Source organism: Chlamydotis macqueenii, chromosome 17 (assembly GCF_036417535.1).
Source record: "Chlamydotis macqueenii isolate bChlMac1 chromosome 17, bChlMac1.mat, whole genome shotgun sequence".
In the NCBI taxonomy this organism is placed as follows: Eukaryota; Metazoa; Chordata; class Aves; order Otidiformes; family Otididae; genus Chlamydotis; species Chlamydotis macqueenii.
The window spans coordinates 14,680,988-14,707,840 of NC_141572.1; the positions used below are offsets into that span (position 1 = coordinate 14,680,988).

The following is a 26,853-nucleotide window of genomic DNA, read 5'->3' on the forward strand; positions in this document are numbered from 1 at the left end:
CGTGCGCGGGGCAGGGCGTGTGCGGCTCCGCGGGCGCGCGGGAGGGCTGGCGTGCGCGTGGGTGTGCCGGTGCGCGTGGCCCTGTGTGCGCACGTGTGTGCTGGGGTGCACGAGTGCTGTTTTGCACAAGTGCGTGCACACGTGTGCTGGTGTGCACAGCGCTGTGCACACGGATGTGCTGGTGTGTGTGGCCCTGTGTGCACACGTGTGCCAGTGTGCACGCATGCTGCTGTGCACAGTTGTGTGTGTGCTGGTGTGCACAGCGCTGTGCACATGGATGTGCTGGTGTGCACAGGCTCTTTATGCACACGTGTTGCGTACGCGGCTCTGCGCACGTGTGCTGCTATGCGTGGCACTGTGTGCATGCATGTGTGTTGGCGTGCACAGCTCTGCGTGTGTGTGGGCACGTCTGGGTGTGCACAGGCTCTGTGAGCGTGAGTGAGGCTCTGCGTGTGCGTTGGTGCGTGAAGGCTGTTCGTGTGCAAGCAGGTCTCATGCACGCGAGCACGTGTGCATTGGTGCAGTCTATGTATGAACTGTCTGTGTGCAGGGCTCTGTGCACATGCTGGTGTGCACGGGTTCTGCGTGCAAGTGTGTTGCTGTGTGTGCAGAACCTTATGTGCAGATGTGCACACGTGTGTTGGTGTGCACAGGCTCTGAGCGTGCGTCTCCGTGCACGGGAGCCTGTGTGTGTTGGTGTGCACAGGCCCTGCGTGTACAAGCAGATCTCCTGCAGGTGGGCATGGGCGTGCTGCAGTGCATGCGTGTGGCTCTGTGCAGAGCCCTATGTGCAGGCATGCACGTGTGTTGGTGTGCGCAGCCCCTGTGTGCATGTGTGTGTGCAGGTGCACGTCCACGCGTGTGCAGCTCTGTGTGCACAGGGACGTGTGTGCGTGCGCGGGCTGACAGGTATCGGTGTGCACGCAGGCTCTGCACGGGTGAGCAGGTACCTGTGTACGTGTCCAGCTGTGTGCACCGGCTCTGCACGCGTGTCCCCGTGCACACACGCAGGCTGGGCCCACTTGGGGATGTGGCTGCGGATACACGACTCCGCACATCCCACTGCTGTCCTGCCTGGAGAAACACAGAGCAACGTGTGTCTGTGTGTGTGTGTGCGCACACGTGTGTGTGTGTACACGCATGTGCATCACTACGGAGCTCTGCTGGCTGGAGCAAACCCGGGGCTGTGCGTACACGTGTTCTCGTGGTCGAACAAGATGCCCGGGGACGTGGCGGGTGACTGTCCCCTCTCCTGTCATGCCGATCCCGCGGGGCTGCCGGCGGTGCTGCCATCCTCGTCATTGTCCCCACCGTGCCCTCCTGGCCGCCATGGTTCCGGCCGCGGCCGCATCCCTCCCAGGTGCCACGGCTGGAGCGGGCACAGCGACAGTGAGAGCCCAGCCAAGGGGACGGGGACGGCGCAGACCCACCCGCCATCGCTCTGGGACGGCGCCGGCCTGCGGCACGGCACGCGCTCACCTTGGCAAAGGGACGTCCCAGCGTGTGCGTGCCCTGGCACCAACACCGCGACGCTGGCACCACCGCGCGTGATGACCGTGGTGGCTGCTGCCGCGCTCGCCGTCTCCGCGCCAGGGCTGAAGGACGCAGCTCTGATGGCACATGTCCCGAAATAAAGCTCTATTTTTGTCGTACTCCACCCTTGGCTCCCGGGGCGATCGCCCACCCGAATCGCACGCTGGCTGCATGGCGGGACGGGAGGAACCACCCAGTGTGGGGACGGGAAACTGAGGCACAGAAATCCCTCAGGAAGCGTCCGCTCCCTGAGGGGAAGCTGGAATGGCCATGCCCACCGCGGCTGATGTCTCAGTGCCCCGGTGCAGGGACGGCCACGGTTTAGCGGCCCCAGGGCTGGCACGGGGACCCTCGCGCGGGACACGGGAGGGACGCGGTGACGGGGAGAGGAGTCACCGGCTGCACGTGTCCGGAGAAGGACCAGTCCTGCTGGGAGCCGGCTGCCTGCAGCGCGGCTTCGCCCTGCCCCACGGCAGCGTGATGCTGGGGAGCATCCTGTCCCCGGGCGTCACCCGTCCGGTCCCTTTCCAGCCCCGTGACTCACGTCGCCCCGCAAGCACAACTGGAAACTCCCCGCTGGCTCCCGCCCTCATTCCCCAACAGCAGTTTTCTTCCGCTCGTCAGGGCGGCGAGTTTTGAGGCCGCTTCCAGAAGCATCCCAGGAACGGCTCCTTCCCCAGCGCCAGCGTGCCCGCCGCCAGTGCCACCTTCGCCGGGGTGCTCTGCAGCTGCGGCCCCGAGTTACCGGCAAACGGCCCCTGCTCCGGCCAAGAGCGCGGCAGCCGCGAGCCTGTGTGCTTTCTGGCTCATATTCCAGAGGCTTTTCCCTACTGTGGCGGGCTGAACGTCATTTCGGTTTTCCCATTTCTTCCAAAAGGCACGTCCTGGCATGGCCCTGGCGACCAGGCTGGGGGAAACTCCCTTCCCGGGCGTTCCCAGGACGTCCCACCCGCACTGTCCCCTGCCAGGGGATGGGAGAAGCCAGCCCTGCAAACCAGCCCGCGCGTGGCCTCGCTGGGTCGAGGCGCCCTTCCCTGGGGAACCCCCGCCCGGCCCGGCCCCCCAGCTCATTTGGTGGCAGTGGGATGTCCCTGCATCCTGCCTGCAGCCGCGGCTTTGCCGTGTCCACCCCGGTTTGGGTGGGTTGTGGGGCTGCGTCCACCCTGGGAGCGTGGCTGGTGGTGGCTGCGTGGCCCTGTGCGGGCTGGCGGCTGGAGCTGGGCTGGGCACGGGGGCCCCGCGGGTGCGTTTGCGCTGGGGCTGGGGGCTTTGACGCTGCCCGTGAAGGGGCTGGCCGCGGCGGCGGGCTGGCTGGCGTGGTGGCCCTCTCTGCGGGTATTTCAGGCTGTGAGCTCAGCCCGGTGGCGTTCCTGCGCTCCAGTCATGGGAAGGATTGGGTTTCCCGTGGGCACGGTGGCAGCTGCTCATGTGCCGGGTCCAGCATGGACGAGGGAAAGGCATCCCAGCCCCGGCTGCTTCGCGGGTCGGGGAGCAGACAGGGACACTCGGAGAGCAGACGCTGCGGCACGGGGCAGGACAGGTCCCCGCAGGAGCAGTGAGGGACGGGGCCAGCCCTCACGCAGGCACGTGTGTCCCCGTGCCTCGGCCTCCTGGCAGGCAGCGGCTCCCCGGTCCCTGCTGGGCTGTGGTTCCCCTCGCCAGCCCTGGCTCCCCCGGCCTGGTTTCGGCATGGTGGAGGTACCGCGGTGGACTATGGCCCTGGTCCAAGGGCCATGGACCCACCTCTGAAGCCTTTGCAGTGCTTGTGCCTCTGAATGAGGGACCTTTCCTCACCCCTGCACGGCTCCACAGCCCCTGCCGAGCACCCTCTGGGTTTTTGGAGGAGCCCTCTGTACACGAAAGATGTGGAGCAGTTGGAGAAGGTCCAGAGGAGGCCACGCAGATGCTCAGAGGGCTGGAGCAGCTCTGCTGTGAGGCCAGGCTGAGAGAGCTGGGGCTGCTCAGCCTGGAGAAGAGGAGGCTCTGGGGAGACCTGAGAGCGGCTCCCAGTGCCCAAAGGGGGCTGCAGGAAAGGTGGGGAGAGACTCTTCAGCAGGGCCTGCTGTGACAGGATGAGGGGGATGGTTTTAAAATAGAGGGAGGCAGATTCAGACTGGACATCAGGAAGACATTTTTTACGCTGAGGGTGGTGGAGCACTGTCCCAGGTTGCCCAGAGAGGCGGTGGATGCCCCATCCCTGGAAACATTCCAGGCCAGGTTGGCCGGGGCTCTGAGCAACCTGATGTGGTTGGAGATGTCCCTGCTCCTGGCAGGGGGGTTGGACTGGGTGGGCTTTGAAGGTCCCTTCCCACCCAAACCATTCTGGGATTCTATGAAATGCAGCAGGGGTGACAGCTCTGAAGTCGGTGAGCTGTGGCAGGAAGGACGGGTGGCACCTCCAGGTGCTTGGTCCCACCACGCCGGAGGTGCTGGCTGTCTCGGAGCTCCAGGTGAAGCACGAAGGTCTGTTTCTCCCAGATGCGCTATCAAACCGCTGCTGAAACCTTCCTCCGAGACGGCGGCGGAGCGTGCTGGGGACAGAGCTGTGAGCCACTGCCCTTGGCGGAGCAGCAGCACGTCCAGGCTGGCTTTACCGCACGCTGGCCGGGAGCCTGGGAGCACGCAGTGGAATTTTTCCATGTTTGAGGACAGGGATTAACTGCTGCCTGTGGAGATGTCGGGAGGCTTACTGCATTAGCGTGGAGGGACACGGGAGCCGCAGCTGGGAGGCAGCAAGGACAAACGCTTGCTAAGCTGGGGAACCTGAGCCAGTGACCGACAACCTTCCCTCACACGCTGGGCTGTGGTTTTAGACCTCAACGTCACCGTCCTCGAACGGTGCCAGGGACCGTCCTGGCTCTGGGTTACGGCCAAGCCTTCCTTAGGGCAGACATGAAGAAACAGGCTTCTCCCTGGCTGGACGGCCCGGCCCAAGGATGGACAACACCAGGAGCGCGACATCCAGCAGTGGAGAGCAACAGCTGAGGATGCTTGAAGCAGCCCAAGCCCGGCTGGAAGCCAGGAGATGGACAAGATGACCCTCCAGACTCTCTTCCAGCCCCACGATCTCTGCTTCAGCAGCCAAAAACCTCTCCAGAATTTGCTCTTAACCATTCTGGGGCAGGCTGGCTTTACTGGTGACTTTACTGCTCTCTCCCGATGTCACGGGCTCGCTGCTCTGCTCCGAGAAGGCTGCTGACTGCCTGGAGCTGAGCTTGTAAAAGGTGAAATCACATGAGCTCAAACATATTTTGAAAGTCATACATTTGCTTTTATAAGATATTTTGACTTTACGTCATAAAGCAGGGGTCTAAGATCCAAGTGTTTAAGGCCGTTAAGGTCTGCCACGTCTCCAATGCTCTCTGTGATACTCACGCACCCAATGAGCTCATTCTGTCCCGTTAAAATTTCTGTTTTCCAAGAGGAACTTCTTCCACATCCATGAGGAGGTGGGTCTTTGCTCTGCTTCTAGAAGGTGCCTCGGGAGAAAAGCTGTACACTTGAAGGAAGGCACGGCTCCTTGTCACCCATCACAGCTGTCGCCTGAGCTGCTTTGAGACCTGCAGAGAGCTGGTTGGCCAGGTTGCTCTTTGTGGATGTGGAGGAGCACTCCCAAAGTGCCATTGGTAGGATACAGAATCATGGAATCACACAACCAAAGACCCTTAAGATCATGGAGTCCATCTGTTAACCTACCACTGCCAAGCCCACCACTAAACCACGTCCCCGGGTGCCACGTCTACACATTTTTTAAATATCGGCAGGGGTGGTGACTCAACCACCTCCTGGGCAGCCTGTTCCAGTGTTCGACAACCCTTTTGGTGAGAAGATTTTTCCTGACATCCAATCTAACCCTTCCTTGGTGCAACCTGAGTCTGTTTCCTCTCCTCCTACCGCTCGTTACTTGGGAAAAGAGACCGACACCCACCTCACCACAACCCCTCCCACCAACCGGGGCTGCGGGACGGGTGGAGAATGAGAAAAGGCGAGAGACCGGAAAGCAGGACATCCTTGGGTGTCTCCCAGCCGGGGATGCTGAGGTCTGCGCTCTTCCCGCCCGCTCTGGAATGCAGCAGATGACTGCGCTTAGGGTTGCTGTCTCAAAACCTACAGTCACATCCCGGTTAGGGAGGATAAACGCTGGTAACACTCCAAATATCCTGACTCACAGCTAGTGTCTGGCCCACAGACAGTTTGTGCTGGAGCAAAACAATGCTCTACGCACAGGGCTGTTTCAGAGTTACTGTCAGGACCCCGATACAAACGATGTGTGAAAACTAACGACACAGCTTAAGCGGTGGTGTTTTCATTCACGGTAAACCCCACCGCTTGCTGGTTGCATCGCAAATCCCCTGTATTTCAGCAGCAGGGACTTCATGTTCCAGCTCCCCTAGACGAGAAGAGTTGATTTTCAACGCTCTGGTGTGGATCTGGAAGAACGGCCGTTGGCTTTCCCTTGGTTCCTTGCCAAGATGTCACCACAGCTCGTTTGCGCTCCGAGCAGCAGGATTACTCTTACTTTGTTTCCATAAACATCGGGTTTCATCCCTGACAGAGAGCTGATCGTTCGGTGGCTGTTGATGCTGAAGAGTTTGTACTCATAGTGGATGAGCTGCTGCCAGAAGCCGGTTTTGGGTCCTACGATGGTACGGGAGGACTCCACCCAGGGGTGGGTGCCTGTTAGTGGTGCTTCAGGAGACAGACCAAGCAGTGGGGACCTGCTCACCCCAGCAGCACAGTGCAGCAGCGTCCAGCCCCCGTGTGTCCCCACTCCGCTGGTATGGAGTTGAAGCAGCTGGAGATGCGGGCGGTGGGGGTGTCCAATGTGGGAACACGCAGGTACTCGATGTTGGGACAGAGGGTGTTCACCACCTCCAGGGAGATGTTGATGGTGCTGATGCGGTGAGCAAAGAGCAGGAGGTGGCTGTTGGTGGCCACCACATCACCGAGGTAGAGGCTGGAGGTGGTCCGCAGCAGGCCGGGGGTGCCGGGTGGGGTTGGGGGGGCTCCCGGAGCCATCGCCATTGGAGCAAGCCCATTGTGCCTTGAAATATGTGTAGGAATACACCCAGCCCTGGCCCCACCACCTGGGAGATCGGCAGGTTGGGGAGCAGCGGTGGGGTCAGGCTGGGCCCTCCATGGCAATCGCTACCACGCGCACAACGGCTGGGGACAGGGGGGCACAGAGCAGCGGGGCGGCGTGTGGCCTCGCCTCACCTGCTTCCCACCGCCCCAGAGCCGGCAGCTCGGCAGGTCCTGGTCTGGGGCTGAGGGACCCTCAGGCTGTCCTGGGGCTTTGGGACCCTCACACTGGGCTGTGGGATCCTCACACTGTCCTGGGGCTGGGGGACCCCTCACGCCTCTGGGGCTGTGGGAGCAGGTCAGTGGGGTACGGCTCAGCACCCTGCTCTGTCTGACCTGAAGTCCCCTCTCATCTGGAGTGGCTCTGCAGGCTTGGACCTCCACCTGGACAGCCGTTTGCCCAACAGTCCCCTGCCCAGCTCCACCAGCCACAGCAGCCACCACACCCTGCTGCTCCTGGAGAAGGTGATGGCCTCCGCTCCCCTCACCCCTCCAGGCCCCACAGGTTCACGGTCCCCTTCGGCACAAGGGGAGGGTTTGTTCTGCATTTGGCTGCCGGTGGACGTGTCTTGGAACAGCGGAGGGAGATCCCTCTCCTCTGAAGCAGTTGGCAGTGAGACCAGTGCGTGACACGGGGCTGGAGGAACATCTGGTGCAAACTCTTGGGACACGGAACAGAGGTGCTAACAGGTCCGGACTGAAGGTTTCCTCCCGCTGCTGTGAGGACAACCGCCTCAAGAGGCAGAGCTGAGGTGCAAACCCCTCACGGCTGGAGAGACCGAGGTTGAGCAGGGAAGCTTGCGTGCAGGTGACACGAAGACCATAGCTTGCCCAGTAAATTCCTGTCAAGAGGTGACATCGACCACAGCGAGGGATGTGTCAGGATGTCTCTCTTCCTGAAGAGAAACATCACTTTGGAATTTATTTCATGGTTAGGACAGCGGCTATAAGGTCTTACGTTTGTTTTTGTAAAGGTAAAAGACTTTGAAGAGGGCAAAGAGAAGAGCAAATATTTCAACAAACATCTAAAGCAGCAGTTTTTGAAAGAACTGGAGAGAAAGATGGCACAGTGGAAGGCAGCATCCGAAAGGCTGGAAAAATCCCTGGAAGTGTTTGATTGCAGAAGTGGGAACTTGTCCGTCCCTTCCGCCGATGGTTCGTCTGTGGGTGAGGTGGTGCTCTCAGAACACACAGCTGCTGCCCGAGAAGGGACCAGGAGACCCATCTAGAGAGCTACTCCTGCACGCTCCCCCACGGCCCGGCCCCTGTCTCGCCAAAATACTCAAATTTTCAGTTTGTCCTTTTAGGAAGCGAATGCTCGGTCGTGTTCCAGCAATAAACCAGCACCATCCCTCTCTCTCATATTTCTGCCCTCTAAAATCGATGAGGCTGCTGTGGTTGGAGGGCCATGGGCTGTGGACAGTTCAGGGAGCAGCGTGGCGGCCGCAGGAGCAGAAGGACTTTGAGGGAATAGAAAAGTGATGCGAAAGAGAGAGAGCTTTTTCTTGGCTTGTGCTTTTAGAGAGGACCCAAACAACATGTTTCACAGCTAGTTGGATTTCCAGAAATGTTATCAGAGGTTCAGGGAGGGTAAATTGGGATAAAAGAAGAAGAACTGGTGACTTAAGAAGCTCAGGAGGGAAAAAACAAGGAATGGAGTATGGAAGGAGAGTGCCTTGAGGCACTGAAGAAGTGGGTAGGTGTCAGCAGCAGATGGAGAAGGCGGCTGTAGGCAACTAGAACTGATCGACTTGCTTCTTGCTTCTTCCCTTGTCCCAGAGCAGAGACGCCCAGAGTAACCGTTGGGTTCCCCTTGGTGGGATGGGACACAGCTGATGACAGCAGCGCAGAGCTGGAGAGGCTGACATCACCCACTCTGCGGAGCTGCCGCGTGGAGCAGATTTTGACGGTCCTCGAAAAACGCTCATCTAACTTGTTTTAAAAAAAATCACAGCAAAGGAGATGCTACAGGTTCTTGAGGTGCCCTGTTTTCTCAGCCAGCATTGCAACGTTGGGGTTTTCACAACAGAAACCGTTTTTAGTTGAAATGAAGCTGATCGTTTTTTATGCTTCCCAGTGGCGCTGCGGGAATAATTGGATGCTGGAAGATTGCTGTCCCATCCTCGCGCAGTTCACTGGGTTGAAAAATACTCCGTACCTCCGAGCTGTCCCCCTCAGCTGCGATTTCTAAAAGGAATTTTCAGGACTAACACGACAGGCGTACCTCAGACATCAGGAGAGCATGCCCGGAGTCCCACTCCAGTGCTCAAAAATCTGGAGGCATCAGGCGGCGATGATGAAACGCCGCTTCTCGGTTTACTGTAAGATTATTTTTTTTTTAAAGAAACAACAAACTTTTCCCTAACCCCTGGCTCTTGAAAACAGTAAATAATTCTGTTTCTTCTTCCCTAGAGCTTTTCCAATAGTTCAGGCAGACTCAGACACTGGGCAACATTACACGTGATGATAGCTGTGGATCTCAGAGTGGAAGATGCCTGGCAAGCCTGACTCTGGGGGCAGTGCTTTCCATCTCGGGGACATCTCGGCAGCAATGGGCCACCTGCTATGGCCTTGCCCCAGGGGCGTGCAGCTAGCCAAAGGCGTCCTCTCAAACCGTCTCCAGAGGATGCATCATAGAGATGGTTTTGGCGCTGAAAGGCTCTAGAAGGTGTTTGGCACCTGAATTGGCTTCAAAGCACAGATCTATAAAGTCTTGTTTTTCTTGAGCATTTAAGGCATCTTCTTGTCTTTCCTTCTTACACCTGTGACAAATCTGCCCCACACACTGTCCTCTCCGTGGACAGATCCTTCTTTCCCAACCGCACCCATGGACAGCCTGCCTCCACCGTGCTGCCGCCCGGATCCTGCACCAGACCTTAGAGAAGACATCCAGCTGGAAAAAGAAATTACCAGCAGAGTTAACTGCCTAGCAGCCCTGCACCTGCAGCTCTTGCCTGCTATGTTCGTCCAGGAAAATGTGGATCTGTTCGCCATGCCAGCTGCTGGATGGGACAGACAGGAAACATCTTCGGTCACGCTGGCACCAGTGACAGACTGGCGTCTGCCTACAGCAGTTGGCTTGAGTAGCACTGAAATCCAAGAAGAGATGCGTTGAGGTGAAAAGCAAGGAAACGCCAACAAGCAGATACTGCCGTAAATTTTTGGAGAGGAGCCTAGAGGCTGGCACCCAGGGGTGACCTGTGCTGGCCACCCTGGAGTTTTCCTCGTGGGAAGATGCTGCGAGAAAAGGACTGGTTTAAAACTGCATGAGAGCATCTGGATTCAGTCCAGACGTTCACGTGTTACCACGCAACACTTCAGCTATTGTTCGGATGCTGCCTGGAGCTCTCGGCTCCGTCAGCTGTGAAACGTGCCACCCAGCCCAAAGCGCACCCAGGCTCCTGCACCCATCTGTTTCCCCTCCAGCTCTCAGCAGCCCGGGCTGCAGAGACCTGCCCTGCGTGGCCTTTGGACCCTCCTGCACGTGTCCGGCCTTTGCAGCATCCCGGGGCGGCGAGGCTCAGCATTTAATAATGCAACGAGAAGAAACAATCCCTTTAGTTTATTTTAAACCTACTGTCAGGGCAAATTCAGTGTGTCCCCCAGTTCCTGCGTTACGAGAAGCTTTGTTCCCTCTCCACCAACCTCCTCTCTGCCGTCGGGCGGTTTCAGCTCCGCTCGGCTGTGCAGCCACCCAGGAGCAGCTCATCCCCGTTGCTATAGTAACAGCTGGATCCCTCCGCCTCCCAGACAGCACCCACCCTGCGCGGGGGTCCCCAGTGGTGCCTGGCACCCCGCGGGGAGCAGGGCTGTCCCTTCCCTCTTGCCGTGGGAGCAGAGGGGCTGCGGGGCTCTAAGAGTGCGGAGGGCAGTCTCTCTCAGCACCGCCCCATCCTCCCCGTGCTGGGAGAAGCCAGTCACCAGAGGTGGTTTCTCCAGCCCACCAGCTCAGTGCTGTCCCCGATGCCACCGTCCCCGTGGCAGGAGTCAGCCCTGGCACGCAGCAGCCGTCCCCGCTGTGAGGGGCCCCGTGTGCCCTCGCCTTGCTCACCTCCTCAGCCCCGTGGCCTTGAAGCCACCGGAGCTGCTGGAGCTGTACCATTTGCTGTGGTGGGCTGCGAGTGTGAGCTGGTTCCTGGACCGGGGTCTGCAGGTCCCCCACACGCAGGGGCTCAGCAGAGCAGGTGAGCAGCTGACATTTGCCTGCGAGATCAGAGGCTGTGACTGCCTGCAGACGCTGATCAGAATCACGCTCTGGTCTCAGTGCCTCCCTCACCCCTAGGGAGGTTTTCCTCTCCGAGCGCTGGCCTTACCGCTGCTCGCAGCAGAGGGTGCTGCTGGCTGAGCCAGTTCCCTCTTCACCCACGCTCCTGTCATCCAGCTCCCAGCCGAGTGCTCTCAGGCTTCTTGCTCTGCACAGCCCGCTCAGCGCCGCCAGCCCTCCCCTGTCGTTCCCCTTTTAAAAGTCAGTTTGCTCAGAGCTTACAAGAACCCTGCTACACTTTCTCTTCAGCAAACTCCTTACGGGAGGAATGCACTGGTTCCTCTCTTCAGGCAGAGCGGAGGTGGAGGCAACGGCGGTTTGATGAGGACGGACTCCCCAGCTCCAGCACTCCACCACCTCTTGCCTTCCAGAAGCTGACAGACCGCTGCAGGAGGGAGAGGACCGTTCACCCTGGCACAGACTGGTGAGGTTTGTGTTTTCAGCCAAACCCGGAGGGAACACGGAGCTGTGTCAGCACAACGTTCATCACTCGGACCAGGGAATGCCTGGAGCAGAGGGGGACAGTACCAGCTGCCCACTCCTTCCTCGGGGAGCAGCTGAGGGCAGAGCCGTAGGGCAGGCGTCCTCCAGGACTGGGTGAATTATCAAACAGCCCCGGGCACCAGCACTGACATATAACCCGTGTTCCCCCTTCCTGGGCACCAGCACTGACATATAACCCGTGTTCCCCCTCCCTGGGCACCAGCACTGACGTATAACCCGTGTTCCCCCTCCCCGGGCACCAGCACTGACGTATAACCCGTGTTCCCCCTCCCCGCAGCTCTGACCTCAGCGTGTAGAAGCAAGCAGAGAGGATCTGGGCAGAGACCTTTCCTCACCCAGGAGGCCCAAGGAGAGCGGGAGGCGATCCGCCCCAGTTCAGCACGCCGCGCAGAGTGCTCGCAGATGCCCCAGGGTGGTGTTCAAACAGGCAGGAGATGACCACAGCCCCGTGCGGGCAAGACCACGGTGACGGGCAGGCAGGAGCTTCGGTCCAGCCTCATCGCAGGGCAGCACTGACTGCGCTTGGCTTAGCAGGCGGCTCCCTCGCCTGCCCACGCGCTCAAGCTCAGACCACAAATACAACATCAACAGTGCGTGTTCACTGAATGCTAAATCCCAGGAGATGGCACTGACCTGGAACAAGCTTTGTAAACTGCCCGCATGAATGTGCAGCTGGAAAGAAATAGCAGCTCCTCTGCGTCTCTCCTGAGACCGGCATCACAGCTTCACTGGACCTGGACCTGTTTTGTCTGTGCTGCATCATTATTATCCTCCACAGCTGCAAGAGGCTGGTTGGAAACACAGCCCAAGAAGCAAAATGTTAGCTGCTGCCTGCTGCCTGCATGGGTTCCCAGCAGCAGCAGATACTGCTGCTCTGTTGGGATGACTCCTGCACCAGAGCTCTCCTCCTGCCCGAAGCCATGGAAGAGGTAAAAAGGTCAAAGTTTCTTGTTCTGCACCCGCAGCACACGGGCTGTTCCCCAGCATCTCCCCCAGGCAGGGGACAGCGCTGGCTGTCCCGTCGTGTCCTGGAGAAAGGCAGAGTTAGCGGGACCTTGCCCCGGAGCAGGTGCTGGCCGTGCGGGAGCGGGCAGCTGGAGCTGCGCAGGCAGAGGAGCACCCCTCCTGAAGGAGAGCTGCCGAGGGACAGGCAGCCCCGCGACAGGAAGGGTGGAAAGGAGGGAAAGCACCAGCATCCCTTGTGGAACTTGTGTACAAGAAGGTGCCGGGCAGTCAGCAAAGCCCAGGACACACATAGAATCATGGAATCACAGAATGGTTTGGGTGGGAAGGGAGTGTTAAAGCCCACCCAGTCCAACTCCCCTGCCAGGAGCAGGGACATCTCCAACCAGATCAGGTTCCTCATAGCCCCGGCCAACCTGGCCCTGAACGTTTCCAGGGATGGGGCATCCACCGCCTCTCTGGGCAACCTGGGACACTGCTCCACCACCCTCAGTGGAAAAAACTTCTTCCTGATGTCCAGTCTGAATCTGCCTCCCTCTATTTTGAACCCATCACCCCTCATCCTGTCACACCAGGCCCTGCTGAAGAGTCTCTCCCCACCTTTCCTGCAGCCCCCTTTAGGCACTGGGAGCCGCTCTCAGGTCTCCCCGGAGCCTCCTCTTCTCCAGGCTGAGCAGCCCCAGCTCTCTCAGCCTGGCCTCACAGCAGAGCTGCTCCAGCCCTCTCAGCATCTGCGTGGCCTCCTCTGGACCCTCTCCAACAGCTCCACGTCCTTCTGGTGTTGGGGGCTCCAGAGCTGGACGCAGCGCTGCAGGGGGGTCTCACCAGAGCGGAGCAGAGGGGTATGCTGCATGGAGCGAGAGTGACGATATGTTCCCTCTCCCTCTGCCAGGAAACAAGCACTGAGAAAATGGCCCGACGTTGTTATTTTTAATGATGTTCCCAGAGCCTGCTTGAGCCTTTCTGACAGGCTCTGGGAAGCGCAGAATCCTTCCCACCTGCTCACAATACAGACAAGGAACACGCCGTCCCACTGACGGCAAGACATGGGAAGGAGTGAACACAAGTCAGAGCTGCAGCCGGGCCGTGGTCAAGGGTCAGCCAGCCCCAGAGATCCTGCTGGGACTTGGTGCGGTGCCAGAGCTCCACGTTCCCAGCAGAGCATGACGCAAGGCTTGGCGCAGCACAACTGGCTCCTGCGAGGGCCTCCTGAGGACTCTGCTCCTCACGCGGAGCTCTGTGCCAGGGTGGTGGCAGCCCGTGAGGTGCTCGCATGCCTCCAGACACAGTGTGCTCCAGCTCAGCCGCAGAGCCTAGCTCTGATGGCACCGCAGGAGTTCATGGCTTCAGAGCTCCTGGTGCGCAGAGGAGCAGGAGGAGATGCTTTCCGTCGCATCGGTGGATCAGTCTCTGCCCACCCTGGAGCTGCACTTTGGCTGCAGCCAGAGCAAGGAAGGTGGCGGCAGGGGACTGTCCCTACAGTGACACAAGCCTGGGGTACTGTAGCCTGCAGCAAAGCATCGTTGTGTGCTTCTGCTCTTTCACCATCATTTCACAATCAGTTTGAACTGGCGCAATCCATCCCCGCTGTCCCTTCCCTTGTCCCGTGCACGGGTGAGTGGCAGCAGGAACCGGGAAATGATCTGGGCAAACCCAAGCTGGGGTGGATCGTGGCGTTCCCAGCCGATCGGCCAAGCCCACCTGCTCCCACACGCTGAGCTTTGCTTCCATTGGCCGCTGCAGCGAGGGGTTCAGCGTCTGGAGAGCAGTTCCGATGGAGGTGAAAGCCCAGCTGGGGCCAGGGAGGTCTTTGAAGCTCAGCTGTTTATTCACAAGGCTTTTGTGGCTGAAAAGACCTGGACAGTGGGGGACAGCATGCCTGGGGTCCTGCACGCAGGGTGTCTCAGCTCTCCCTCCCCTGCTCAGTTGCACCCTGCACCGCTCCCCTCTCCACATAGTTCGGATTCTTGGGCACCTCTGGCTCAGGGCAATGATGCAGGCTGGTGGGTTTGGATGCAGCGAATTGTTTCGGGATGGATTTGAGGTTTTCCTACATCCTGGATGAGGCGGGATTGACGCAGGTTTGGTGACGTTTCACGCAGCTCCCAAATCAACCTGGTTTCCTTCTTGACAGAAGAGCTGCTGCTGGGCCGGGGTGGTGTGTGAAGCCGCAGGACAAGTCAGGCTGCTCAGGGCACGTGCCATCACCCCTCGCTCCACCTGCAAGACCAGGGTGTCTCTGACTACCCAAAACCACGAAGGAGCTGCAGCGCTCCACGGCTTTAGAGGAAGTTTGGATGTGAGCCACTGCTCCACCCCTTCCATCTTCTCTCTCTGTACGTCCCAAGGACTCTCCTGTCCTTTCGGGCAGAGCGTGTGCACAGGGGGCTCTGGTACCAGTCACCAGGCAGTGGATCCCACCTCCGGGTCAAGGCCGTAAGGAGGCCTGAGTGCGTTTCTTGGAGAGCGGTAGTCCATTTCAAATAAAGCAATCAAGACACCCCTCAGCTTCGGAAAGAAAAAAGACATTGTTTTCGAGACTGATTTAATTGCCAAAACGTCTGCAGGGCAAGTGGCAGCTTTTCACGAGGGTCTGGGTTCACCCCCAAAGCCCTTGTCGGGAAAAGCAGCAGCTCTCCACGTCACCCAGGCCGTTTCTCTGAGCTGTGATGACTGCTGCGTGCGCTGGGGGAAACGTCCACTGAGGGCACATCGCCTTTGCGATCTTATGGCCCTGCTGTGCTTAAATCCTGTGTCTCCTGATCACCCTGCAGCCAGGAAGTCATGGATCTGCTGGATCTGGATCCAGTAGGATGACAAGATCCCACCTGAGAAACTAGAGCACAAGAAGGTGTTTCTTGACAGCTCAGTGCTTTCGCTAGAGGCTGAGGGACAGTCCGTCCCAGACTTGCAGTTAGAGCAAGCAGGCTCTAACCCACAGCAAGCTGGATACCTACCAGCTTGTGCCGGTGGCTGCAGTGTTTTTGACCCAAACCCAGACTTATCCTCACATCAAATCCTACTGTTGCCTTTGGACTGGTCCTTTGGATGGGTCACTGAGGGCAGGAGGCGACCCACGTGCGAGGCACTGCTTCCCCAGCCAGGTAACGAGCTGGATACGTCCAGTCTGACACCCCAGAGCTGACACAGGCCTGCTCCCACCTTGCTCTCTACAGTTTTGCCCTTCTTCTGCTTCTCCAACAGACCTGTGGCCCCGGTCCGTATGGGGAGGCAGCAGACCTGGGCAAGCCTGGCCCCTCCATGGGTGTCCTGTCCTCCATCTCACCAGTGCCAGGCCTCAAAAGCCCAGCCATGGTAGTCCCACCGCATCTCCCATCACCAGGTTCTAGCTTGCTTGGTGTAGGGAAATAATTAACAGCCTGGGATGTGCTGGACCAGAGCACACACCGAGGTTTATTCGCGGGCTTGAACAAGCGGAAATAAAGGGGACTGCTCACGTGAGGAACAGCTGAGCAGCACCGGGCCAGCTGAGACCTGGGACAAGGCTGCCCACGGGCACCACAGCTGCGATGTCACTGCTTCACATTGCTCCTGCCCCCAAGGACAGAGCTGGCATCACCGGAAGCCCAGAGTTCCGCATTTTGTCAAGGTTCCTCCTGGAAGCCGAAGCTGTGCTCTCCCCGAATGCATCCTGCTCGCTGACGGTGCAGCGGGGTGAGGGCAGGGCGCGTGCTCAGCTTTCAAGGGCCATGTTCTCTGTAAACGCCACCAGTTCACGGGTAACCAACTAACTGGGCCCGTGTGGCATCAGCATTTTAATCAGCTGGAATTTCTTAGCATTTTTATGGCCCTGAATGTAAAGTCCTATAAAATCAGTCTTCTGTAACAGTACGGTTAAGGTAATTTCTTGGGTGCTGGCGTTCTGATGTTTCCAGTCACTGTCAGACTCTATATTCTGATTTAATATTGCAACATGCTCTACATTTCTGTAGCCCCGGCCTGCCCCACACGTGTGAGTGCGCAGCATCCTCGGAAGGTATTTCAGCACGGAGTCCCTGCCCTCCCGCGGCCCGTCGCCAGGCCCGCACGGCAAGGGCTCCGTGTCACATCCCACGGGTACCACGGATGGCTCCGGTGCGGATTCCCTCGTCGCCCTCGTCATCCCGACACCTCGGCCTGCCCGTCCGGTGGGCCGCGGCACGGCCAGCCCGCTCAGGGCTCCCGGGCGCCGACTCATTGACGCGCTCTCCCTACTTCGTTTTTGCTCTTTTATGACTGACCGGGGCCTGGGAAACTTGATCTCGGGGGTGAGAAATTTTATTTTTCATCTTATTTTTAGGTCTCTCAGGAACGTGTTGGTGGGGAGCCCAGAAGGAACGCTGCTGCGAGCACACACCGCTCGGGGTGCTCCGCTCTACTACACAGCTGCTAAAAGCCAGCAGGTCCCTTCCCTCCCCGCAGGCCGCGGCCCCCGCCGCCCCGCTCCCCAACCCGCTCCTCTCCGCGCCTGCCGCCGACAAGATGGCGACTCATCCGCTCCCGGTTGTCCGCCGCCGCGGAGCTTCTCATTGGACAGCGGCACTGCCTATCAAGCGAGCGGGGCCGCTGAGGTGTGGGCTCCGCAGGTGGGCGGAGCAGCCGCTGATCGTCAATAGGCTGTCGGGAGAGGTCCCGCCCCCTCGCTTGCGTTGCTTAGCAACCGGAGCAGTCTGGCGGCGGCCGGGTGGGCCGGGGCCGGGTGCGCTGCGGGGAGCGGAGGCAGCTTGGGACCGACCCCCCCCCGGAGCCGACCCCTGAGACACCCCTGACCCCCCGAGATCCCCCCTGGGCCGCTGTCCCCCCAGGCCCCGGGCCTCTCCTCAGAGGCCCCCGCGGCTTCCTGACCCTCACCGAGGGCGTTCCTCCCCCCCGGGAATCCCGCAGCCGGGGGGTCTCTGGGTTCCCCTGGCACCCCGCTGCCCCTAGACCCGCACCCAGGGACCCTTCACTCCCTGTCAGCCTCCGATGCGCAGCTGCCCCCTCTCTGCCCCCTCCTCTTGGCACCCAGCTCCCCTCTCCCACCTCGTCCCTCCAGCAGCGCCAGGCCTGGAAGCACAGAGGTGCGTGTTCCGGACCGGGACCCCCGCCTTCCCTCCAGGGTGGCCCCAGGGACCTGCCAGCCCCTCTCCACGCACTTCTAGGGACTGCAGAGCTGCGATCTCTGCCTTCCACCTCAGCTGCTGCGAAGAAGGAGCTGGGAGCTTTCTCCCCATCACCCTTCAAGGCCAGGAGCCCACTCCTCTCCTCCCTTCCCGTGGGTGTTTAACGGCCTCTCCGGGACAGAGACCAGTTTGGATGCACGACCTCATGTCCTGACCCTGTGTCCAGACCCTGGGAGAACGCTGGTGTGATCTGAAACTCCCACTTTTTCCCAAATTACATTGTTTCCTTAATGCTGTCACCACATTTTTGTTTTAGAGATAAAACCCGAGAAAGAAGAATAAGTGACAGAAGCAGCAGAGATGTTCTCAGTCTGAGTCTCGCCCTGTGTAGATGTCGTGTCCCTTCTAGATCGCAAAACACTCAACTCACAAGTGTTTAACTGAGGCCATGGCAACAGAGGATCCAGCTGTGTGCCAAGTATCATCTCGGGATTGAGGCGAAGAAACAAGCCCCTTGTGAGGAGCTTGGCCACTCCAGACAAGGCAACGATCCCATTAGATGACATGGAGATGTTAGATCCGTGTTGGTTAAAACCCGATAGCATAGAGACTGAAAGAATCCTAACTGTCCTGGATGAGACGATGGCTAAGCTGGAGCTGAGCAGTTTGATCCCCTGTATTATCGACTCCCTGGATAGGTTTGCTGATGTGCTGGGACCTGAGATCACAATCAGCCTGATGGAGCACCAAAAGCTTTCAAACGAAATGGAGCAGCTGCTTGCCAGCTCTGAAGAAGCAGACACCATGAGAGCTGAGGAACGACGAGGCTGTCTCTGCTTGCTAGAGCAACGTCTGAAACGTTCAGTTAGAAATGTCCTGAGGCTCTTGCTGACCAACCCTTCGCTTTGCCAGGCTCTGAAACACGAAGCCTGGGCAAGGGAGTCATCAGCTGAAGCGTTTATCAAAGCCTTTGAGGAGTTCAAGAATTTCATGCTCAAGAGACTCCTGACTAGTCCCATGGAAGAGGAAGAAAAGGTTCAGTTCATGAAAGATATCTCCCTCCAGATTAAGAAAAACACGGAAGCAATCACAGCTTTACAGGCAGACCTGGCAGCGGCAATCCGGACTCGAGAGGAGGAGGTATGATACCGTGGGAATATGTTTTCCAACAAAGCATTGCTGAAGCAAAACTTTAGTAAGCTAAAAACGGATCCCTTTCTTGCAGATCCTAGTGAGGAAGTTTCAGAAGTTATTTCTAAACCAGACCCTAGATTTAAATACACTATTTTAATTGTAAAATACAATGAGAAATGCTTATTGTGTGCTTGATTTTTTTTTTGAACTTGAATTTGGCATGTTTTGAACCTGTTTTCACCGGCCAGCTTGAATGACACGACTCGCTGCCTTTAAAAAGGAGCTGCAGGACAGGCACAAATTGCTGCAGTGGTGTTTTGGCAGGGCTACAATGTCAGCTGCCAGCGCCAGGCATCGTTCACCGCTGATGAAATGATGAAAAGTCATTCCAGGCAGAGATTGCTCTGATTAAAATCCATTTTTAATATCTGTTCTGCCTTCACTCTTGCTTAAAACCAACGTTTCTGTGACTTCCAACTCCGTAATACCAGCTGCCTTAGAGCGTTTGTGATTAATAGGCGATTATAGGAATTCTTAATTCTTTTCAGCGAAGGCAGCTGAGGTACGACAAACGAACGGGCATTTCCCAGGCTCTTTCTGTGAGTCCGTGGGCTGTGCCAGCATCCAAGCCCCTGAGCTCCTGACAAGCGATCCTTTGTTTTGTACATACACTTTTCCGTCCTCTTCCTGCAAGAGGGGTTGGAGGGAAGGTTTTGTCATGCGCTCGCTGCACTGAATGGTGCTAATGGAGACGGGCCTGCTTTCCCCACTCCCTCCGCTCCTTGGAGATCTGTGAATCGAGACGCTTGAGATTTTTATGTGTAGATTGGCAGCTTGTCCAAGGCATCATGAATAAATGTGTTTCACTGGTCCCAGCTGAGGATTTCTCTTGCAGGCAGCGCACGGAGCCGCTTCCCCCGGGCAATCCCTCTGAGCTGAATCCAAAGCTTGAGGGAGCCATGGGGCTCGCTCCAGTGGCTCTGATTTTGGCTTCTCCTCAGATGGCAGCGCCAGTGGGTGTTGGCATGGCTTGTTCATTCTCTACCTTTATTCCCAGGCTCTCAGAGCAGCAGTGGGGGAGGTTTCCAAAGCACCCTGTGTAAATCTGTTCCCTCCGCCAGCAGTGGAGCTCCCTGTTGCTACCAGATCACCAGGATGTCTTCTTTGATCTCCTCCACCTTTGCCAGGGTGCCTTGCTTCTCCTGCCCACCTTATGCCTCACCTGCATTTCTCGATGGTGTTTCTTCTTGTTTCCTGGGTCTAGATTCACAAGAAGGACAACATGATCAAAGATCTCAAAACCAGCATGAGAGAGCTGATTGAAGACTGCAAGGCCAGCATCCAGCAGATTAAGAAGGAAGGAGAAAAACAGCAAAAAGAGGAGCTGCGAGCCTCCCAGGCCAGGTGTGCCACGCTACAGGAGGACGTTCAGGAGCTAGGAGCACAACTCAATAGCCTTGTGTTGGAGCATCGAGCATCAGAGCTGGCTCTCAGAAAGGTAAACAGGAGGAGAGCTCTAGAACAGGAGATTTAAAACCTTTTGTGGTGCTGTCAGGCCTGGCTGCTGGCTGCTGCAAGTAATTCCTCGGTTCCTGCTCGTTGCTGGCAGGAGGCACATGCTGTTTGTCAGAGGCTACCTGCTCTGTCCTCATGCTCTGCTGATTCCAGGGGAAAGCAACCCTGCAGTGACAGCAGGGAAGGAGCCTGCTCACAGGTCTTCCTCCTGCCTGCGGACTTAGCTCTGAAAACACCTCACAGGAGGAACCAGGAGCAGCAGGCAGGCTCGGCTTCTGTATCAACAGCAGAGCATACTGGTGACACAGGGCACAGAGAATCTAGAACTGGAGAAATAGCATTTCCCCCCCTCATTTTGCTCCTACTGGGTATTTACTCCAAACAAGTGCTGGCCTGCCATGGGCAGGACGGCACACCCAGGTAAGGGGGCATCTTTCACTCTTGCCCTGGCCGATGTAGAGCAAAGTGGCAGTGGGGCTGGGCACCGACAAAGCATCAAGTGCAAGTTAGAGCTGCAGTACAAAATCCCAAATCCACCCAGTTACACCTCCTTTAATGGAGTGGCTTTATCAGGCAGTTTCTTCTGAGGCTGCGAGTCCCTGCAGTATTTACTGATGAGTTGCTCAGCTCGTTCTAATGCTCAGGTAGAGATTTACCGACCACAGAGGTCAACCTTCCCCCTCCTCAGCACGTCCCCTAGCCCTGGGTGGCCACAGATTGTACTTGTGGTGTAAATAGCTGAGGTCTGACCTCATGCTGGCCTGGGAGCCCTAAGGACACCCTGGGTCAGTGTCATACAGGAAATCACGTGGCACTTGTGACGGGCTCTAGCTGATCTTTCTCTTGATGATTCCCCAGGGCACGGATACAGCAGCTTGGGTAAACTACCCGTACCTGGTTATACTGCAGTATAGCCACTGTTAAACTGCTTTACAGCTAGAAATAGATCTTCATTTTAAAAGGCACCACCTTTTGAGTACTTTCTGTCTTGCTTTCATGTTTAGCAGTTCTCCATTGCTTCAGTTTTAGGGTGGTTGCCCCAGTTTGTCGATGATGTGCCGCATTCCAGCAGGCATGTTCATTTCCTACCGCAGAACACACCTTTCAGATGCGTTTCAATCCTCAGCCCTCACCCAGCTCCATTCTGTAAACCAAATAAGGCCCTTTTGGCCTCAGGGAATGTCCCAGGAGAACCCCCAAACCAGGGCAAACAAAATATGTGTCAGCTGGAGGAGGCTTGCCACAAGGAGGAGGTGTTACACACAAATATAATGACGCTAGGGCTCCAAGCCACACTGGTTTCTGACTTGGGCCACTTCTTACCAGGCTTCTGGCGCCTGCAAGGAACCTGTCTTGTTTTGTGTTTCAGAGGAAGCGCAGAGTGGAGACGGAAATTGTGAACTGGATCCAGAAATACGACACGGACATGGGAGAAAAACAGGTATCCACGTTAAAGTGCATTGCTCTCCCGTGAGGTGGTATGTTCAGGTACATCCCTGTCCAAATGGACACGTGGCTTTTAGACAGGAGGCCATGGAAGTGAGTATCCAGAGGTACAGGCTTTAGCAGGAAAGGTATCTTTGTCCTGCCTATGTGTTCAGGAGTTCCCTGCTGCTTTGACTTTAGAAAAAATTACATCCACTGCTAAATCCCACAGTATCTGGGGCAAATGGATTGCCACATCCTGTCGGACACATCCACCTGGTGCTAGGGAACAGGGCTTTCACTTTTGCTTTAATCCTCAATCTTGTTGGCCCTATCTAGTGTCCAAATCACACTCCTGTTTCTGCTGGCCCCCTTGAGAGGCGTCTCTCAAGCACTAAGAAACTGAACAGCCTGCAAGCCGCTGCCTTGGCATTCAACTCAACCACAACAGGCTGAGAATCACACCAGCACCACCCCAAACCCACCTCTGAGAAGGCCCTGGTTGCTTTCCCGTTCCTGCCCAATTTATGGAGATGGATAAAAGCTGCTGGATTACTAACACTGCAAAAATCTAGGGAGAGGGCTAGAAGCTGGCTGCTAATTGTGAGAAATGATCCCCCCTTGTCAGGTGTTTAACAATTTGATTATTTTGGTTTCCTGTCTGCTGAGTGGCTGGAGCACCACGTCACGACAGGTCTGGGGCAGAACTTGCTAGGGCAGGCACACATCTGCACGGCTGGTTCCACTAATCTTCCACCTTCACGTGGCTTCTTCAAAGGCGTTAGGAGAGGCATAAACTGCTGCTGAGCTTGAAAGTGTGGTAACAGCATTACAACCACCGGTCCTTGGCCTTTTCCAGGCTGACATGGTCAGGCTCTTCTCATTCTCTCAACAGTGTACAGTGTATTCGCTGGGCTTCAGTGCCACGCGTCTAAATGGCTTCTTAGCAAAGCTGTTACCTTAGGCTCGGTCTTGCCCGAACTGCAGCGGTACGTCCTTTTGCTCAGAGCATACGCAGGAGGGGCTCTGACCTGCATGTCTGTTACCTGGTCAGGGCTGTCAGCTGAGGGTGGGTGCTGTTTGCAACACGGAAAGAATTATGAGACTATTTTTCAGGGGAGCATACAGATACTATGACCTGGCACTTTGCGAAATTCCCTGGGCACATGCCTCCTTTTTGAGTCCCTGTGGAAAGGCCCAGCTCAGCTCCTGGTTGGGGTTCTACCTGGATTCAGGATGGGTTTAAGAACCTAGGGATGTGCAGGGAGGAGCTGCTGAATGCCCTCAACATTGCTGTTATCTGCTCTCTTGCTAGGCTGAGTATGAGGAGGTTCATGCTGCTTACACCAAGGAGAAGGCCCTACTGTCCCTCCTGACAGAGAAACACACTATGCTTCTCCAGGAGTATTCCCAGATTGAGGAGGAGCGCAGGATACAACAGGAGAAGGAGGAGCAGGCTTTGAAGGAGTTGGCCGCCAAGACCCATGCTGCCATTCGCATCCAGGCCTTCTGGAGAGGCTACTTGGTCCGGTCCTTCTTCAAGTCAAAAAAGAAGAAGAAGGACAAGGGCAAGGGCAAGAAGGCCAAGAAATAAAGTGCAAAATGTATTCTCTCTCTTCCTGGCAAAGATGCTGACTCCACTGGGACTGAGCTCTTCCAGATAAAAGCATTAGATTTGAGAGAGCATTTGCATTAAGGCCTCCAGGGCTGAGGCTGCCTCTCATAGTTGGAGTATATCGAAGCAGTGGCGTGAAGACGTCTCACCATTTTAGGAGGAGGATGTCTTCTGATGGAGTGCAAGTTCCTGGTTTGTCTCCTTGGCGTTTGTCTCCTTGGCTTTAGTCTCCTTGCTTATACTTTGCTTGTGTGTCAGGGCCCAATTCTCTTCTTCCTGAAGGTGGCAATAAATTCGTTCCTGAGGGCAGGATGAGGCCCATCATGTGTGGGTCTGAGAGACCACGTCCCTTTCAACAGGAGGAAGCTGCAGGACTGGTGCTTACCAGAGAGAGCAGTGACACCAGTCCTGCCTGCGCATCGCCCCGGCAGTTGGCATTTTCTGTCCAGGGGCCATCTGAAGGGTGGGATGGGGCACAGCCCAGCTCGTGCCCCGCTCCCAATCCTACAAGTTGCTCCCTAAGCCAAGCAGCAAACTGTACCCCGTTTAATGCAGATTCCTCTTGGACAGCACCTGCTCCTCTGGATTCCCCCATGTCTGATGCCCCGAGAGCACGCTGCAGCCTTTTCCTTTCACGGGCCGTGAGTCGAGCATTTTTATCTCCTCCCTTGGCCCCCTGTTTTCAGTAGCTTCACATTACAGAGCTCTGTACTCCTCTGCATGCTGGGGCTGAAACTGGGCATGGACACAGTCATACACAGTGTGCTATGTCTTATTTGTTTAATTTTCTTGGGAAACTAGGCTGTCACAAGTTACCAGAAAGGCCTGGGCACCTCCTCTCACATATCCTCTGCATTTAACAAGGCTGGGAGCAAATAACATTTTGTATCTGGACTCCCGGTGCCATTCCTTCACGTGCAACTTCAGAGGCCCTTCCTTGCAGCCTCTCTTCCCAGGAGAGGGTAGTGACGCTGTCTGCAAACCCAAATACCAACCAGGCCTAAGTCCTGCCCCTCCGCCTCTGTTCATAAAAGGGCACCCATAGCAAAATGGGCCAAGGTGCTTTCTACCACTGACCGTAACCCAGGGCAGAGAGGAGGCCATTTTATTAAAGACAAAGAGTGACTGGAGATGTTGAAGGGCTGAGCCGACCATGAAGGGGAGGTCCCACAGCAGCGCCCCATGTACCAAACAGAAGGTGCTGACAGATTTGTCCTTGATTCTTTATTTGGTTAAAAGTCACAAGGTCAGTGTGGCATGTCCATAACATGTTCATCACAGGGTTTCTGCCCTTCTGATGTCTATACTGTGCCTAATGATCCCAGGCGAGTGCTGGAACCATTGAGGAATCACAGGCAGGATCAGATCATGATCTCATTAGACATGGCTGGAGGAAATGTCTTTCCTTGTCTGCGGCCACCAGAGATGCCAGGATCTGCGGAGACTTTCAGAGGCTGGTACCCATGGGGGTAGTTTGGGGTGTATTTACATCAAGAGGGATGTTTCATCTCTGGGGAGGCCTCAGTTTCCAAACACCAACAGTCCTAGAGCTCCTGGCAAAACAAGGTCTGGAGGTGCTTTTATATTAGAGGATGTGGAGGTGCTGCAAGGGCTGTTGGACACCGATTTTGATGCCTCACAGTCTCAGAATTTGTCTAAAACCTGCAGATGGCAAAGGCTACCTGGAGAGTCATTCAGCTGGACTGAGAACACCTTCTGATGGGAGAACACCAGCCTTTGGGGTCCAAAGCACTCTCAGAGTGTTTCCAGACGTAAGACTTGCCCTTACGAGCCGCCTCAGTGTCTGCTAGTGCCAGAGGTACTGCTGCTCATGGCTGAAGGGCGCTCCGGGGCGTCTCTTCAGAGTGGGAGAAACGCTCAGCTGGCTTCAGGGGGCCAGAGGAAGCTCTGTCCAGAGCACGGATGGAGTTTGCCTTCTTGTTTCTTCGTGCGAGGAGCTGGGAGCCCAGATACTTCGGCTGGGAGCCCAGTGCGCTCACTGGAGATGTTCGCAGGGTCGGTGTTTGGGGCCGGGGGAGCCCCTTCACCCACACCTCAGCCCCGTGAGCCCCCGGCGAGGCTGGCGGGAGCTCCCGCTTCGGGCTGCAGTGAGCGAGCAGGCGGAGGGGCACGTGCAGGTGATGGGTGAGCAATAATGCGATGAAGGGGGATCAGAGCAGCTTAGAGGGATCAGAGAAAGGCGATCCCCTGCGGCACGAAGGGATGCGGGGACGCCTGGCAGGGCAGCCTCTGTCACAGGTCCCCGTGGTGCGTTGCCGGGTTCGCTGTGGGGAGGGATTCCCCTCAGACGTGACCCAGCGGCACAGCCGCTGTGGGGCTCCTCAGGCCGCGGCTCTGGGGTCCGCATAAACCCCCTGGCTCTCCGGAGCCTCCTCCCTCGGTAACTCCGCGGGGGTGCCAACCGCTCGGCCGCCCTTCAGCCCGGCTGTAAAGGAGGGGTCCGCGCAGCGAAGCCACGCTACCACCCTACCCTGTGTTGGCAGGGATGTGAAATGGCCGCGGGGATTAAAATGTGGGGGAGGGTCTCAAAATGGTGAGAGGGGGTCCAAAATGGTAGTGGGGGTGGTGTCAAGGTGGCAGGGAGGGTTCAAAATGGCGGTGAAGGGGTGTCAAAAAGGTGAGAGGGGGTGTCAAAATGGTGAGGGGGGTCCAAAATAGTGAGGGGGGTGTCAAAATGGCGAGGGGAGTCCAAAATGGTGGTGGGGGGTGTCAAAATGGCGAGGGGGGTCCAACATGGCAGGAGGGGGTCCGAAATGGCGAGGGGGGGTCCAAAATGGCGAGGGGGGGTCCAAAATGGCGGTGGGGGTATCAAAATGGTGAGGGCGTCGCGAGCTCTTCCCGCCCCGCCGCCAGGGGGCGCCCGCGCCGCTCCGCCGCCTCACGTGCCTCTCTTCCCCCTCCTCCTCCCCCCCCCCGCGTCACGTGGGCGCGGCGCCGCCCCCCAGGCCGGTGCCCGGCGGAGCGGAGCGCGGCGGCGGGAGCGGAGCCCTCGGGCCGGGCCGGGCCGCGCCGCGCCGCGGGGTCTATGGGGAAGGCGGCCGCGCTGTGCGACGGCAACAGCAGCGGCACCCGCGGGCTGGTGTCTCTCCTCAGCGCCGTCCCCTGCTTGGCCTGCCAGGAGCTGCCGGCCATGAGCGCCGAGCCGGGGGGCCGGGGCGGCGGGGGACCGGCGGGGGGGCCGCCCGCCGCCCCGGGCTCCGACACCTACAAGGGCTGGCTGTTCAAGTGGACCAACTACCTGAAGGGCTACCAGCGCCGCTGGTTCGTACTCAGCAACGGGCTCCTCAGCTACTACAGGTACCGGGGACGGCGGCGCGGTACCGGCGGCCGCTCGGCCCGGCCCGGGCCTGCCGCGGCGGGGCGGGTGCGGTGTCGCGGGGCTGGGTGCGGGGCTCAGCCGCCCCCTTGACCTCCCGCCCCTCCGCCTCCCGCGGCCACAGCTGCCCTTAGAGCCACGGCCAGAAGCCTGCCAGCAACAGCAAAGCCCCTTGTCTTGCCTAAAATCGATTTGCTTTTGTAACCTCCGCTGCTGCTTTTTCCTCGTCGGGCAGGAGACCGGCGGCTGAAGGCATTTCCAGGAGCCGTGCGTGGAAACGCGGGCGCTGCGGCGGCGGGCTGCCCGGGGAAGGACGGCCTGGGACGTTGCGCTCGGGGAGGCAGCCCAGGCTGCGTTTGGAGAAAGGAGGGGAGTTCTG

The 26,853-nt window shown here is 57.7% G+C and overlaps 3 protein-coding genes and 1 long non-coding RNA gene across 6 annotated transcripts in view; 3 read left to right on the forward strand and 1 right to left on the reverse strand.

Moving 5' to 3' along the window:
• The first annotated feature begins 99 nt into the window (after nucleotides 1-99).
• On the forward strand, nucleotides 100-1,652 carry LOC147598658 (uncharacterized). Its single transcript, XR_015260440.1, has 2 exons — nucleotides 100-653; nucleotides 707-1,652. It is a non-coding gene; the product is annotated as an uncharacterized LOC147598658 (long non-coding RNA).
• A 1,940-nt stretch (nucleotides 1,653-3,592) lies between these two features.
• On the reverse strand, nucleotides 3,593-6,552 carry DUSP18 (dual specificity phosphatase 18). The gene is given in 3 exon segments (XM_086761792.1): nucleotides 3,593-4,195; nucleotides 6,047-6,318; nucleotides 6,321-6,552. Coding segments are annotated over 3 exon segments (576 nt in total). The 3' UTR covers nucleotides 3,593-4,123.
• A 10,566-nt stretch (nucleotides 6,553-17,118) lies between these two features.
• On the forward strand, nucleotides 17,119-23,461 carry DRC10 (dynein regulatory complex subunit 10). Its single transcript, XM_010118904.2, has 4 exons — nucleotides 17,119-18,588; nucleotides 19,847-20,080; nucleotides 21,467-21,538; nucleotides 22,838-23,461. Exons 1-4 carry the CDS (start codon nucleotides 18,013-18,015, stop codon nucleotides 23,114-23,116), a joined length of 1,161 nt encoding a protein of 386 aa, XP_010117206.2. The 5' UTR covers nucleotides 17,119-18,012; the 3' UTR covers nucleotides 23,117-23,461.
• Nucleotides 23,462-26,134: 2,673 nt separating this feature from the next.
• The window catches only part of OSBP2 (oxysterol binding protein 2), a 104,196-nt gene continuing 103,477 nt past the window's right edge, over nucleotides 26,135-26,853 (forward strand). For 2 of the 3 annotated variants that reach the window (XM_086761314.1, XM_086761315.1), the window contains exon 1: nucleotides 26,135-26,455. In XM_086761314.1, coding sequence (XP_086617440.1) covers nucleotides 26,184-26,455 — 272 coding nt within the window. In that variant the 5' untranslated portion in view covers nucleotides 26,135-26,183. The remainder of the gene's footprint in view (nucleotides 26,456-26,853) is intronic. The other variant, XM_086761316.1, reaches the window with a different exon arrangement.